This window comes from Sciurus carolinensis, chromosome X, assembly GCF_902686445.1.
Source record: "Sciurus carolinensis chromosome X, mSciCar1.2, whole genome shotgun sequence".
Lineage (NCBI taxonomy): Eukaryota > Metazoa > Chordata > Mammalia > Rodentia > Sciuridae > Sciurus > Sciurus carolinensis.
In genome coordinates, this window is record NC_062232.1 from 104,311,506 (window position 1) to 104,328,497 (window position 16,992).

General features: G+C 33.0%; 1 protein-coding gene across 2 annotated transcripts in view; it reads right to left on the reverse strand.

Annotated features, from left to right (window-relative positions):
- Tenm1 (teneurin transmembrane protein 1) overlaps positions 1-16,992 on the reverse strand; it is a 741,978-nt gene that overhangs the window by 165,404 nt on the left and 559,582 nt on the right. For both annotated transcript variants that reach the window (XM_047535396.1, XM_047535395.1), the window contains one exon: positions 772-957. In XM_047535396.1, the coding sequence (XP_047391352.1) occupies positions 772-957 (186 nt within the window). The remainder of the gene's footprint in view (positions 1-771; positions 958-16,992) is intronic.

The window sequence follows — 16,992 nt, forward strand, 5'->3', positions numbered from 1 at the left end:
ATGCAAGAAACCTTTGTGGCAGGCATGTGTATGTGTCAAGGGCTTTGATTTATTTTTTGGAAAAAGTGTTTTATTGTGGAAATCTTAATTATTATTACTGTATTTTATAATGTGAATATCAAATGATAAATTAATTATTATATAGGCATTCCTATGCCTACTGAATGTTCTTATAGGCAGTATCCTGAAAATTCATGAAATTGTTGAAAGAGGGTGGATGCTTCAGTACTAACTCTGCAATATAGAATAAGGACAAACAATTCAACACAGATGTTCTATTGATGATAGGTCAGGAGTGCCTTCCTCATATACATTAAAGACAGCTTCTAATGATATCAAATGACCCCTGTTACAGTAGTCCCATTTAATGAAATTGCCTGTAAGTGCTTTCAACTGAAACAACCTATACTTTTCAAAAGGAAAAAGTGGACAGTGAATGTTACCTTCACAACAAAAGCACTTCTCTTATTAGCTAATGACACTTTACTCCAATGTATCATCTTTTGTTTGAATAACTCATAGCACTTGAAAGCAGAAAATATAAGGAATACTGAGGTAATGAGTAAGAAAAACGACATAAGGAATAAGTGGGATATTATCAACAAAATATGAACTCTTCCTGTTCACAAGAATTGGAAACTTATAGCCAAACCTCTACTTCCTCCTCTTTTCCAGCCTTGAGTTCTATTAAGATTCTGGCAACTGACTCACTAGATGGCTCTTACTTCTCATTAGCCCAATTTACTTTAGTCAAAGTATAGTGGTACTTACCAATTGTGCAGTGGTCGCCCTCCCATCCAGGGCTGCACTCACATTTTCCATCTTTGCATTGGCCATGCTCAGCACAGTGAGAATGACAGGAGCGTTCCTCACATGTTGGTCCTACCCAGCCTTCTTCACATTGGCAAATTCCCCTTGAGCAGACCCCATGGCTACCACACTCCATGGTACAGAGCTCTATGGAAAATTCAAAGAACATATATTAAAATATTTTGTTAACTATAGCATTCATTCTTTCCAAAAACACAAGAATTAACAATTATCCAGTCCATACACACATTTTAAACAAAGTGGTTATGAACACTGATCCCTATGTCACAAAGATCCCTAGCATCTTGGTGAACATACAAGAAATTCTGTAAGAAAGGTAGTTAAGTATCCAAGTATAAAATAAACCTTAAGCCAAGTTGATTTTGAGAATTCCATAGGATTATATTGACATTCAAGGCTTAGAACTGCAATGGATGTCCAACAAATGCCAAGGAGTTTTCCCCCAAAATTCATTAAGATCACAGATAATGTTGCAGGGAATTTTTGATACTAAAAGTAATCACTGGGGGAAAAACAATAAAATAGTTTCCTAAATTCATTCAGGAAGACAACCTCAATAGTTGGAAAGATAACTTTCTAATACCATTCATAATATACAAAAGGTAAAACTGCCAATGACAGTAATCAACTGATTTCTCTGATCATACAATCAAATAAAATGACTCCTTGTGGATTAAAGTACACAGCCTTATTATTCTGAAATGTAATTCAGTATTAGGCACTATAATGATGGTGTGTAGTGGCTCTGCTGAAGTTCTCTCCCTTGTCCCCTTGACTTTTTGATGACAAATGTTGAATATCAATAGAGAAACCAAAAGAAAAACTTGCCAAGTCCTTTTTTGGTGTAAATTCCTTTGTTGGAGGAGAAGTCTGATACTGAAAGAATGCAATAGATTTGGGGTTTAATGGCCATGAAGAACAAGAGGGTGTTATAGAGGCCAAGTTGTCTGGTTCATAGACTCCAATTCTGAAACTGGTTTTATATGTTAAGAGGTATTGAGATGCAATGATATTAATAAACTTCATTGGTAGAAGAGTACTTTTTTAGTGAGAGGAAATATTTTTCTGATAAACACTTGATTATAGACATTATGATAATTTGTATCAATTTATTCACTAATTTATTCACAAATATTTTTAAAGGTAAGGGAATGATGGAAAGACTAGTAGATTTGAAATAAAGATACCTACATACCAGTTAACTCTGTTTAATAGGTATGCACCTTTGAACAGCATACCAACATGCTCTCTTAATCTCTGCTTGTGTAAGTACACAATGCAAATAAATATTTATACCTCAAAGGTCCACTGGAGAGATTTGAGATTTATTTTAGAGGCAGAACCATCAGTACTTCCTCGATGTTACATATGGGTGATAAAGAAAAGGAAAAATAAAAGTTTGTCTTAAAGAAATGAAAGGATAATGCTGCTATCAATTGAATGGGAAAGGCTAGGGGAGGAGTAAGAGTGTAAGACTAACAAATCACCTTAAGATAACATATAGAGAGCCAAGTAGAAATGTCCATTAAGCAGTAAGATATATGATTTTGACAGGTTAGGAATGAGATATAAAATTGGTAGTATTTAGTATATAGGTGGTATTTAAAAGCACGGATCTGGTTGATATCCCTAAAGAGAGAAACAGAAGAGACTTAGGAATGAACCCTGGAATAGTAAAAAAATTATCAAATGGACAGATTGTTTTAATACATACAATTATTATTTGTCATTTAAAAAATAAAAAGATCAGGTAGAAAAAGGGGCACCAAGCAAAGGATACTGGGAAGGAGTGGTCAATGAGTAATAGGAGGAAATCCAGTGAGACTGCAGTGTAACTAAACAAAGAAGACACTATTTCAAGAAAGGAGTGGTTAAATATAATCAATAATGCTGAGAGGTCAAGTAAGAAACAGGCAGAGAAGGGTTAATTGGGTTTATCAATATGGAAATTGTGTAACTATAGGAAGAGCTGTATCTATAAAGTAGGAGTTTGTAAAGGCAGACTGGAAGAGGGTGAAGAGTGAATGGAAGTTAGACAGGGGATCATCAGGTTGTAAGAAAAGTCTAGGTCACAGAAAAAAATGTATTTTAAAAAGTTCAGTCTTGGTCTAATAAGTGATAGCTCAGATAAAATTATCCCGAAATAGTCCCTGGTTCCTATATCTTAGTTCTGAATCTCTGATTGACAATAAGGGCTTGTAATTTCAATTTTTGTAGTGAATCTGAGATTATCATTCTGTTCCCCTAAATGGTCTCCTCCAAGAGACTAAAAAACTGAACTTAAAGTGCCATTCTAAGATTAAAGGGCTAATATGCCAAATCCAATCAAGTCAGAACTTACTAGAAAAAGTAGAGACAAACAATTTATGTATATATTGCTTTGTATTGCTACAAATCTTAGGCATAGAGAAATATACCACTCTGTTTTGCTTGAAAAGTAAAAGGATTAGATGAAACGTATCAGAAGATGGTAGACTAGGCAATTCTCAATGTAAGCTCTTGGATATAATGCAACAATTTTCAAATCCTACTCACAAGAAAGAGAAATCCTCAAGTGCCAGAGGCAAAGCGGATGCTATGAGCCTAAGCAGTAAGAATATGAGTCCATTCTCTGGCACCCTTGAGGATTATCAGACACAAAAATGACTATGGGATTGTGTATTTATGCCCACAGAGGGAAAAGAGAGGCAGCTTTGGGTCCATTGAAGTTAGGAAGTCAGACTGAAACTCCTGCAGAAAGCCAGGACTCTTGAAAAACTGCAATTTCAGTGAAATGGTGACGGATAAATTCCACTCACTATCTCAGAGAGATGGTCAGGAAACCTTGATGATATGATAAAAATGATGATAATGGTCACAGCAATAAACTGGAGAGTTAGAAAACAATGTGTGAATAAAATACTATGATATAATAATATATAAGGTGGAATGCCTTGATGGAAATATTTGTAAAGTCTCATATCATTTAGGAGTTAGATAAGAGATACTTTATCAACTATGCATATGAAACCCTAAGGTGAAATTTCTTTCTAGTAATAGAGGACAAAGTAATTTTTTACTACTCCTTCCTGATAAGAACCAGAAAGTTTGTAAAAAAATACTTAAAAATCTTTTGGAAGATACTGGATTTCACAAAAGAGTAAAGAATTACTGTGTCAAGTTCCAGGAGAAAAAGTAAACCCAGAGAGGTGAGCCTGACATTTATGAATGCTTTTCCTGTATAAGTGTCTGTCTGTTATGGTAGAGGAAGCTAGAAAGACTCAGAAGCTGGGTCGAGCTTTGTCAGTCTCATGGGTGCAGAAAAAGTATTTGAATAGATAATGACTAAGAAATGTTCAATATTAAAGAAAACATTGGGCTGGGGATATAGCTCAGTTGGTAGCGTGCTTGCCTCATAAGCACAAGGCCCTGGGTTCAATCCCCAGCACCGCAAAAAAAAAAAAAAAAAAAAAAAAAAAAAAAAAAAAAAAAAAAAAATTAATACAAATATATGAAGTAAAATTGAAGAAATATAAAATAGGACAAATTTATTCTTTTTATATTTGTTCTAATTAGTAAACACTTTCCTGTCTCCCCTGCTCATTAACTGATAGAATAAACACACAAATTAGACAAAAATGGAATATTTGAACATGATTAACGAATTTGATCTAATTGACATATATAGAACAGTGCAATAAATGACTACAAAATACACATAATTTTCAAATGCATATGGGACATTTACAAATATTAACCATATGCTGGGCTCTAAACCAAATCTCAACATATTTCAAAGTATTGAAATCATATATAGGATGTTTTCTGCTTACTAAGGTATTAAACTTAAAAGCAGAAACAGAAGATGACTATAAAATTCACATTAGAAAATCAAGACTACACTTCTGAATAAATTATGGAAACAAGTAAAAAATCATAAAAATTGTAAAATAGTTTTAAATGAATAAAAAGGAAACTATCCCATATAAAAACTTGTATACTGTAACTAAATACATGTGTACAGGAAAATTTATAAGGTTGAAAGGAAAATCAGTGGAAAGCAATGACCTAAGCAGACATTCAAAGAAATTTTAGAAGAAGAGCAAAAACTAAAACTAAAAACTAAACTAAACTAAAAGAAGGCAGAATAAATAAAATAATAATTATAAGAGCTGAAAGTGGGAAAATAGGAGCATATACTAGAAAGGATAAACAAAGCTAATACTTGATTTGCCTAAACCAATAAAATTGATTAATCCCTGGCAGGGACTGATCAGGAAGAAAATGCAAAAGACCCTAATATTCAATATCAGAAATGAAAACTATGACACTGGTATAGATATTTTACCTTTCTGTCAATACGTTTGAAAATTTTGATGAAATGAACAATTCCAGGAAAAGTCAACTTACAAAGACAGCAACACAAGAAAAAATGGGGACTGAATAGTTTCTATAAAGAAACTTAATCCATAGTGAAGGTTATTTCTGTAAAGAAAACTTCAGTCTCAGATGACCTCAATTGTAAACATGCCAAATTTTTAAGGAAGAAAAATTGTTAATCTTAAATATACTTTTCCAAATAGAAAAAGATGAGATACTTCACAATGTGCTTTATGAGGTCAGTATAACCTGGATATAAAATTCCAACAAGGAGATAATGAAAAACATTGGACAATTTATGCATATGAGTGAAAAATCCTAAAAAAAAATTAAAATAGCAATCAAGCATTAGATAAGAAGAAACAATATCATGATTGATTTGTGTATTTTTTCTAGGAATAGAGATCAGTTTAACATTTGAAAAATAAATTAATGTAGTTACAGAATAACAAATCATATGACCATCTCAATAGATATATAGTAATAGAATAATAAACATCCATTTATGATAAAAACTAAGACTAAAAGGAACTTTAAATCTGGTAAAGGTTAGCTACAACAAACCTACATAAAACATCATATTTAATAGTGAGATATTAAAATTATTTTTATATCATTGAGACTGAGAAAGTACCTATGATCACTTACATACAACACAATTTTAAAGGTCTTAGCCAGTGAAGTAGTGTAAGAAAAATAAAGAAAATAAAAATTGAAAAGGAATAATGTTGTAATTGTTTAAAGATAGCATTATGGGTAAAGCCCCCCAATAATCTATGTAATTTTAATTCACATATAAATTTAGGAAGATGTCTAGATACTAGGTTAATATATGTTTCTATATATCAACAAAAGATGGTGAGAAAAATTTTAAATACTATTTACAACTGCATCACAATAACATGTACCTAGTAAAACATTCTTTTAAAAAGGTACAATGTCTACACTGAAAAAAAAATCTTGGGGCTGGGGAGATAGCTCTGTTGGTAGAGTGCTTGCTTTGTAAGCACAAGGCCCTGGGTTTGATCCCCAGAACCCCCCCCAAAAAAAAAAATCTTTATGAGTGAAATTAAGGAAGACCTGGATAAATGAGAAGTTATATCATATTTATGGATTAGAAAATGCAATTTTGAAAGATGATAGTTTATTCCAATTGTTTTGTACATTCAATGTAATGCCAATCAATATCTCAGAACCTTTGTATGTGTGTGTGTGTGTGTGTGTGTGTGTGTGTGTTTTATCAACTAAAGAATAAAGTATAACAAGGTAAGAAAATGTTCTGTAGTTAATAGGAGGACTTCTTACAAAGATCAGTTAAACTAGATAGTAGGTATTGGCACACTAGCAAACAGTCCAAAGAGCCACTCATAAGAACACTTGATTTATAATAAAGATGGCACTGTAGATAAGTTGGAAAAGACTGTTATGTAAAATTTTGTGGTTGTGAGAAACTGAATATCTAGTAGAAAAAAAAAAATCTCTATCTCTCCCTGTACATGAAATCAATTCTAAATAGAATGTGGTAAACGTAAACAGACAAAGTTTCTAGAACACAACGTAAGAAAATAATTTCATGATCTTAGGGTACAAAGAAAATTTTAAAGAATACTCAAAAATACCATAAAGGTAAGAAATAGCAAATTGGGCTACATCAAAATTAAGAGCTTATTAAAAGAGAAAAGATATGCTACAAGTGGCAGAATATATTCACAGAAAACATAAGTAAAAAAGAACTTATATCCAGAATACACAACTTCTTCAAATTAATAATTAAAAGACACATGGTTCATTGGAAAAATGGGCAAGAGAACTAATCAGGCACTACACGAAAAAGGATATCTAAATGGCCAAATACAGATGTAAAGGTGCTTAGCATCACCACATATCAGGGAAATACAAATTAAAGTAATAATGAAATGCCACTGCACATTCACAAGAATTTAAATGACCCACAATAATATCGATAAGTGTTATTGACAATGAGAGGTAACAGAGAATTTCACAAACCACATGTGTTTGTCTAAGTTGCTACAACCCATTTGGAAAACAATTTGAAATTATCTGCTTAAGTTGGTTATATGTATACTTTGTTATTCCATAATCCAATTTCTTAGTCTTTTCTTGACAAATCAAGCAAATGTTCATGAAAAGATGTATACAAGAACTTGTAGGAGAATTATATGTACTAGAAAAAAATGGAAACATCTCAAATATCTACCAGCAAGAGAATGAATAATTAATTGTAAAGCAATAACATACAAAAGTAGAAACAGATGATCCATAGCAACATGCCACAATAGGATTACATCTCAACAAATAAGTTGAGTGAAATAAATAAGACCCCAAATCAAAAGAGTTCATTAAAAATTACCCAAAAGCAGGCAAGTATTAGAAACAGGGTAGTTACCCTGGGAAGGAGAGAAAGAGGAAGGAAATCGGGGAAAGAAACTGAAGGGGACATCCGAGTGTAGTGTCCTATATTTTGACTCGGGTAGTGGTTAACAGGTATTTCATACTTGAATCATTTATTGAGCTGTACACTTATGTACTCATACTTTTCTGTATTTGTGTTGTATTTTAATAAAATGCTAAAACATTAAAAGTAACCACCAAAAGAAGAGCAACAGAATATATAGTTATCTAACCATAAGAAGTTGGAAATAAATAAAGATAACTCATTCAATCAAAGAAAAGGCTTAAAGGAGGGCAAGTCAAAGAAAAAATAAATACTGTAAATAGGAGACACAAAAGAAGGTGATTGTATATCAATCTAAACACATCAATAATCCTAGTAAATAAAAACCAATTGAATGTACAATTTAAAAGAAAAATATCTGGAACTGAATGAAAAAGAAAATTTAGTTTCTTTCTGTTAAGAACACACGTGCTGAAAACATTCTAATACAGAAAAGTTACTAATAAAAGGAAGAAGCATAATAGAAGAATGGCAACCTAGAGAAACTTGAGGTCTCCATAATAAAAGAAAATAGAATTCGAGGCATAAAGCATTATTATGGATAAAGATAGTCATTATATAATGACAAAAGAATAATTCAGCAAGAAGATTTAACAATCCAGACCCTGTAAGAAAATGGAGCTTCAAAATTTATAAAGCAAAACCTCACAGACTTGTAGTAAGTTACATAGATAATTTCATAATCAGTAAAAGAAAGTAAAAAATTGGTGAGGATGTTGAAAATTTGAATAGCACACTTAACAACTTTAATATAATGGACATATTTAGAATCCTGAAGTTATAATCCTACAATATGTATTCTATTCGAACACACGCTGTACCCGCAGAAACTGAAAAAGAGTAGTACACAAAACAAGGTTCAACAAATGCAAAGATACCATATCATACAGATCAAGCTGTTTTAGCAAAATGAAATAAAATTGGAAATCCTAAATGAAAAGATAATGAGAAACCCAAGAAGTGTTTATTAACAACACGCTTAAAAATAATTTGTGGGTTACAGTTAAAGATTTTATTGGAACTTAGGAACAGAAAAACAATGAAAATACTATTTATAAAAACTTGTGCGATGAAGCTTAGATAGTAACTTAGAAGAAATATATAGCCTGAAATGCATTTAGTAGAATACAATTAAAATGTAGGGAGCAAAGTGCCCAATTCAAGGAGTTCTGAAGGGAACTACAAATAAAAAGATGAAGGGAAAAATAGAAGGAAAGAGCAGAAGTCAATAGAATCAGAAAAAATAGAAAAGATCATTGAAACCAAAATTTGGGTCTTTGACATGAATACCAAAATAGAGAAACTTCTGACAAGGTAGAGCAAGGAAAAAAAGAAATGAAAAGATACAAATAAATAATTAAAATTTAAATTTAAAATGCTACTAACAACTTTATTCTAGGAAATCTGAAACTTTAGATGAAGTAGATATTTTTCAAGCAAACAAACTTGAGAAGAAATAAACAATTAACACACATAATGGGTGTCTCCTCAAATTTTCAGAGGACAGATATCAACATTTTATAAGCTGTACTACAGAATAGGGAAAGGGGGAAAGCTTACTGTATCATCTTCTGAGATTACTCTACTGCAGTTCCAAAATAGGGTAAGAAAAAGAGAACGAATTTTTAAAAAATAGACCAATCTCAATTATAAATATGACTACAAAAATCTCCAATAAAATATCTGAAAATCAAGTCAATAATATACACATACACCCTAGTATATAAATAAAAATCAAAACCAAGTAAGCACAAATTCCAAAATGGTTAACTTTAGAAAAATCTATCAATGTAATCACGATTGAATTAATTCATTTTACTTTAATCCATTTCATAATAATTTGAAGAAATATAACCTTATGTATAAGGAGCACTAAAATTTAGATACTATGTATGATAGACTCTTCTAGAAAAATAGGTCTACAAGGAATCTAGTGAATATGAAAAATGTGATTTACCAAAATCCTATAGTAAGCATTATACTTACTAATAAAATAATAGAGATATTCCCCTTAAAATTGGAAGTACTAGAATTAACCACCGCTTCTATTTCAGTGTTGTATTGTAGATCTTAGCCACCACAATAAAACAACCAAAAATATAAAATGTGTGATACCTGGACAGGGAGAGACAAAACTGAATACAAAGTTAAACTATGAAGACTGGAAAAGAGGATAACAAGACTACTATATACAAGATCAAAAGAAAAAGATCAACAACATGCCTGTGTATCTGGGACAACCAATTAGAACATGTAATTTTTTAAAAGACCCCATTCACAATAATAACAAGTCTAAAAAAAGTATGACATTCTTTAAATCCAAATTTTTAAATTATGTTGAAGAACACATATGAAGGACCAAATCAATGGGGAGAAAAATTGTACTGTGTTCATGATTCACAAGACTCAATATAATTAGGGTATAAACTTTCCTCTGCTAGTTCTATAAATTCAATGTAATTCCAGTTACTATCACAATATTTTTAAACACAAGTAGAATAATGCAATATATTTTATAGATATATGCATATTCAGAAAAGCCTAAAAATGTGTATGAAAATGATTAAATTTAGGATAGTGGTTTCTCGGGCAGGGAAGGGCAGCTGATGGAATCACATGACAACTACCGTGATCATTACATACTGTATAAATGTGTCAAATTACCACACCATTCCCCATAAATATGTATAATTAAAATATTTATTAATAAATAATTCATAAAACAAAGGCTACATAGAGATTTTGTATTTGTTAATTTTTAAAAACAAAGTAGTGGTTTTAGAGCTGTTCATTATGGTAAGTTATATGCCTGAAACATTTAGTAATAAATTTAGAAAATAAAAAAAATCAGTAAGAAACAACTGTCTTTAGGGGCTGCTCTACAGAATAAAAAAGCACAGATATGGCTTAACCTGACTCTTACACTCCTCAACACAAAACCCTTTACAGATAGAAGCCACAACCACCAGTGTGATTTATAGTTTCAGCACTGAAAGTATCCAGGTGGGAAGCAATATCCTCATGAGTAAAGGAATCCTCTAACAAATAAATTACTACAAATGGAGCAGCAGATCTTAAACAATAAGCATTTCTCATTTTGAATGGCATCAACATTCCTTCAATTGTATCCAGTTTCAGAGGGAGTATCTGGACGGATATTAAGATGTTTTCAATCCAACCTTTGTATAATCAGTAGCGGGGTTGGTGTGGGGGAAAGACCAACAGAAAACAGATGCTGGCAACTGTATAATTTATAAACATGATAGAAAAGATATTTTTCTCTAATATATTTTTCTCATGAATAGTTCTGTTCCATATGTAATATTTTCTATCTGATTGAAAATACATTAACATTACAGGCTACAAAATTTGACAAAAGAATCCTAAAATATAAACATTCTTCCATGAGAATATATTGGAAAAGAACATGAAAAATATAGGTAGACAATTTAAAGTTCTATTGAGACATTTCATTTTTAATAAGTTTCTTTATGCATGTCAACAACGAACAACACTCATATAAAATGAACTAGGATACAACTGGAATACTTCTTTTTTTGCATGCTGACAAAAGAACAACTTGATTAAATAGTAAATCCTTCAGAGCCTCCCTTAGAACAATTTCTCCAAGATTTACTTTTTAGGCAAAAGTTCCTAGTAAAGTAAATTCTGTTATTCCTGGCACTACAGCTGTTCTTAATATTGGGCAATGATAATATTGGACCCCTTAAATATTAAATCTGGTTATCAGGTTCTAAACTATGCATTTATGTAAAACTTTCAATACTACAACATGCCATTCTAAACAAGGAAGGGATACCTCTGATTTAAAAATTTCTTAAAATTAAGATATTATTACTTATTTTTCTGCCCAGCACCTAGTAGAATCGGTTAAATGACATCAGGCAGGGAGGGAAAATCAAGAATGGGGAATGATCATAACAGGAAAAAGTAGTAAGTTGATACTGGTAACTCTGGGCAGTTCCAACCTATTATGGTTTAGATATGTGTTTTCCCCCAAAAGCTCATGTGTGAGATGATGCATGAAGGTTTAGAGGTGCAATGATTGAGTTATGAGAGCCTTAACCTAACCTGTGCCTTAATCCATTAATAGGGATTATCTCGGTGGTAACTGTATACAGGTAGGGTGTGGCTGGAGGAGGTTGGTCCCTAAAGTGTGCCTTTGGGATATATATTTTGTCGTTGTTGAGCAGAGCTTGCTTCTCTCTCTCTCTCTCTCTCTCTCTCTCTCTCTCCTTCCTGGTGCCATGCTCCCAACTGCTTTCCTCTACCACATTCTTCTGCCATGATGTCTTGTCTCACCTCAGGACCTGAGGAATGGAGTCATCCATCTATGGACTGAGACCTCTGAACTCTGAGTCCCCAAATAAACTTTTCCTCCTTAAAATTAAAGAACTGACAAAAATTTCAGTGTATATATCAGGCACCTCACTAGAATCAAGCACTGCAGTCAAGAATAATATTAAGAACACAAGTATGTAGTCTACATTGTTTAACCAAATATCTGAATCACTTTCATTTTACTGCTTTTCATTTTTTATTCCCTCCATCAGCACATATAATATATCCCTTCAGCAATATATAGTCTATTAGAGAGTGGGACTATTGTAAGTAACTGTCAATTTACACATGTATGCACATTTGCACACAAAACAGGCACATGTGCATGCATATATACATGCATGTACATATGTACAATTTTTGGTCCCCATATCCATGAAAAGTAATTTGAAAAAAATATTATTTGATGGTGAATCTTATCTACTTTATTGCACACAGTAGTTCAATAAAACCTCTACACAATCTTTACAAGTCCCTGGCTAGGACAAATATTGGTTCCACTGAGAGCTATATCACATTTCCTGTGTACTGTAGTTTGGATCTTTTTAAAAAAATTTTTTAGTTGTAGATGGAAACAATAACTTTATTTTATTTATTTATATGTGGTGCTGAGGATGGAACCCAGTGCCTCACATGTGCAAGGCAAGAACTCTATCACTGAGCTACAACCCCAGCCCTCTAGTTTGGATCTTGAATGTCCCCCAAAGACCTGTGTGTTGAAGGGTTGGCCCCAATTTGGTGCTGATGGGAGGTGATGGAAACTAAAAGTAGGGCCTACTGGGAGGTCTTTAGATCATTGGGAATATGTCCTCCAAGGAATACTGGAGCCCTGGTCTATTCTTTCTCTTTTTAGTTCCCTGGTCATGAGGTGAGCGGTTTTGCTCCATCATATGACTCTGCCATGATTTTCTATCTTCAACAGGTTCAAAAGCAACAGGGGTAATTGATTATTGAGAGACCTCTAAAACTGTGATTCCAAATAAACCTTTTTTCTTTATATGTTGATTATCTCAGGTATTTGTTACAGTGACAGAAAGCTAACACACTGTCTTTGAGGCATAACAATATATCCCATTTGAATACAGAAAATCGATGGCATAAGCATAATACTTGCCCTTCAGTCTCAATATTACAATGGTGCTTCAATATATTTTAGTCGTCTTAACATTATCTTACACAAAGAACAACAATCTAACTGAAGATACAACAAAGTGTCAGATACCTCTATCTACACAAATAGCAGCATACAAGCAGCAGTAACAAGAACAACAACAATATATTCTAGCCTATACACAGTTTTGATTCTCAAATTCTTGATGGATAAGAACAGAAATTCCAAACAATATACTTGAAGAACAAGAACTGTATGACTTTTAGCTTAATGTTTCTTGGATCTTGGTTACCACATATGGCCTTTATAAAATGGCTCACTGTTGTTTGGTAGATATAAAAATCCTGCAAGGAAGAAGTATCCAAGCTGGGCTTATCATTTTTGAATATAATAAAATAGTCAGCTGGCTTTTTCACTATGTAGAATCTTTCCTTTGGAATAAATCATGTTTCATTGTTGGTTAAATAACATGTTCTCTTCTAACTCTACATGTCCCATTTTGCTTTGGTCAATCTTCTGGAACTTTGGAGAATAAGGCAAACTTTTACTCATTTACGACTGCAGATTGTGAGACAGTGTTTTAATCCTTTGATTGTGAACCTGACACTCTTACCTACACAATAGCATACATCAATTCCAAAACAAAATGTTAAAATCTGGACACTATCTCACAAATGCTTATCACTCAAACCAATAGGTTCCAGAACGTCTGGGTAAAATCATCACTCTTAAGGAGCAAATGTTAATTTTGAAGATCTTAATCATTTGAGGTAGGCCATGTGTTTTGAACTGATTATTTAGCTATGAGAAAATTTATTTTGGTCTATCCACAGTTTTCCAGACTTTCTTAACACCATTGCTACATATTTTGTAGTTTTTGACTACCATCAAAGGCAAGCTTATCTATGTATAACTACCAATAGAATAATTATTGCTACATTTTGGCTCAGAGTGGCTATTTAGAATGTATGTCTTGATAAGTTAGAAAGATAGTCTTTATATATGAGGTTTAGCACCCTTTTGTCATAGTTTGGTATAACATTAAAACTGCAATAGGGAAAAGTTTATCTCCCTTCCCTGACTGATATTTCATGTGTTTTTTGTTCACAAATTTCTGACAATACCTCTCCTCTCTGCAAAATGGATTTTCATCAGTCCACTTGAGGCCCATCTAAATTTGTCTGCATGGTGTTTTTTAAAGACAATAGGCCTTCCCCTTTAGCACACAAGTGTCCATATTCCCTGAACCTCTACAAATGATAAAGAGATTTCCAAGTCCCCAAATGCATCTGATGCATACTTCAGTGGAGAAGTTAAAGCTGTTTGTTGGAAGGACACTTCATGCAGACTGAAAATTTTACTCTGAATGAAAAAGAACTTCAGAGAGTTGTCTCCTTACTCCCACATTCAATTCTCTTGGTAAGGGCTCTCCATGCTTTAGAAAATGAAGTCTAAATGGAATCTATGAGAGAAACCATACTAGCAATCATCAGGCAACCTCTGTAATTGTGGTAGGCTCCTGCAAGCTTAATGCAGAAGGTGAGTTCAAGGCATTCCAAAGGCATGGAAAGCAGCTTTCTGTCAAAGACTTGGGCAAAGGCTGCATACATATTTACAAAGCTGCCATCATTGCCCAGCAGAGCATGCATCTACAATTTATTTTTACCCCTATAAATAAATATGACAAGGAGAAAATATATATAAAGAACCCAGAGTCAACAAAATCCTTAGCATGATAAAGACAAAGGCATGTAAATGCCCATATATAGCATTTGAATGTACAGCTTCACATCATTTAATATATTTAGTGGGTTTTAAAAAGAATTTATACTTTTATTCTGTGACAATCACTAAAATGTTTGAAAGGCTATGTGGTTGGTTATTAGTGCCATCTGCTTTCAGAGATATATTTTGCATGTTTCATAAAAGTTGCCACACCCATTTTTCTAAGGATTAAATGAATAAAGAATTTGACTTTACATCTACCGTATCCCCTAATACCAACATTCTAGTGAGGTTACACCATAGTGTAGGGAAACTATGTGTAGGTAGTATACTAATTAGTTACATTTAGTCAAGTTAAAAATCCTTTACTCACTCAATTTCCCAAGGAGCATGCTACATTTTTGTACCTGTGTAGGCCACTAGAATCTTTAACTCAACACTTTTATAATCAACCTTTCAATCTACTCACAAACCAGTTCTTTCTCCTGATTTCAGTATTTTTGTTAATACCACAATGATATTCCTGACTTCCAAGGCAGGAACCCTGGCATTACACTTTCATCTTCTTTTTGCATTATACTCTTATCTAACTAGGTCTTACGATTGTTCTTTTTTAAATACTCCTTGAAAGTGTTATTTCTCCCCCACCCATAGAGTGTGTATAATTTGGTGATTGAGAGTCTGGCCTTTGGAACCTGATTTCCTGGGCTGAAATCCTATCTCAGTCTTAGGTATATGACATTGGGCAAATCAATACATCTCTCTGTGCTTTGATTCCCATGAATAAGGAGATCTAGGAAAGGCAGTGATTGGAATAAGAGTTAAATTTGGTATTTGCTAAGCTAAGATTCTATTCTTCTAGTTTATAGTTGTATATGGGGAATAACCATACCAAGTGCTGCCATTATGAATGTAAACAATGGTAAGCAGAAGGCGAGCAAATTAATCCAGGCCTTAGACTTGACACTGAGTACCATGACAACCATAGTGAACCCCAATTTTGGGTAGAGCCCATGGCTTCTGTCCCCATGTCAGGTCCCAGAGACTGAGCCTCTAGACCCACATTGGCCAGGTGGTCAGTGGACTGCCTCCACCACCTATTCCCCAAACTTGGGTAGCATACGGAGCTGAACAGAACTCCCGAACAGATGGAGGTAGAATGGGAAAGTGAGTGTGAAGATAGTCAACTTCTGCTGAGATTTCAAAGGTCCATTATCACAAGTTCAACCGCCCAATACTTGTAAACTATCAATAAATACATTAGACAAATATCCTTGCTCTTTTGTGGGACAAAATGTATTCCTTTGAGGTTTGTTTTCCAACCTTTAAAAACACCTAGAGCCTTCCAAACTCAAAGGGGAGCAACTTCTTTTCCCTCTGTTGTTAGCCATCTCCTTGGGAAATGTTTTTCCAAGTGTTTTTACACACTTCTAAGTCATTCACCCCAAGAAACCAAGGTGTCCTTTAAATAAAAATAATATGAGTACACTTGAAATTTGCTGAGAGAGTAAATCTTAAGTGCTCTCACCACATACACAAAGGTAACTGTGAGGTGATGAAATGTTAACTAACCTGATTGTGGTGCATTTCACAATGTATCAGTATATAAAATCATCACATTGTATACCTTAAATATATGCAATCGTTTTTGTGAATTGCACTTCAATAAAGCTAGAACAAAAAATGAAACAATTTAAAATGTAAATGATCAGCTAATGATTTCCAGTTATGTGAAATATCCTTTTACAAAACAGAAAACATGGACTTGAAAATTATACTGTATTCACAGAAAACAAATGTTGATCGATTATATTAGAAATAAAAATATCCCCTTAATATTTTTAATTTTATTATCTAAGTCTGGGTTGAGGTTTATTTGGTTAGCTCTTACGAAAAGTAATGAAAATCCAAACTCTTATTTAGGTTTTAATATATTCAACCACATTTTGGATTTTCCTTAACAAGCTTAAATATTAAAACAGCTTTTAAAAATGAGCACATAAAATAAACAAATCATCTTTATCATGAAAGTACTCTGATTTTACATCCCCTGAATATTTAAATGATGACCCTTTTAGAGTTATCCAAACCCAGTAACTGTCAAAATCTTAACTTTCCATTTTTTAAT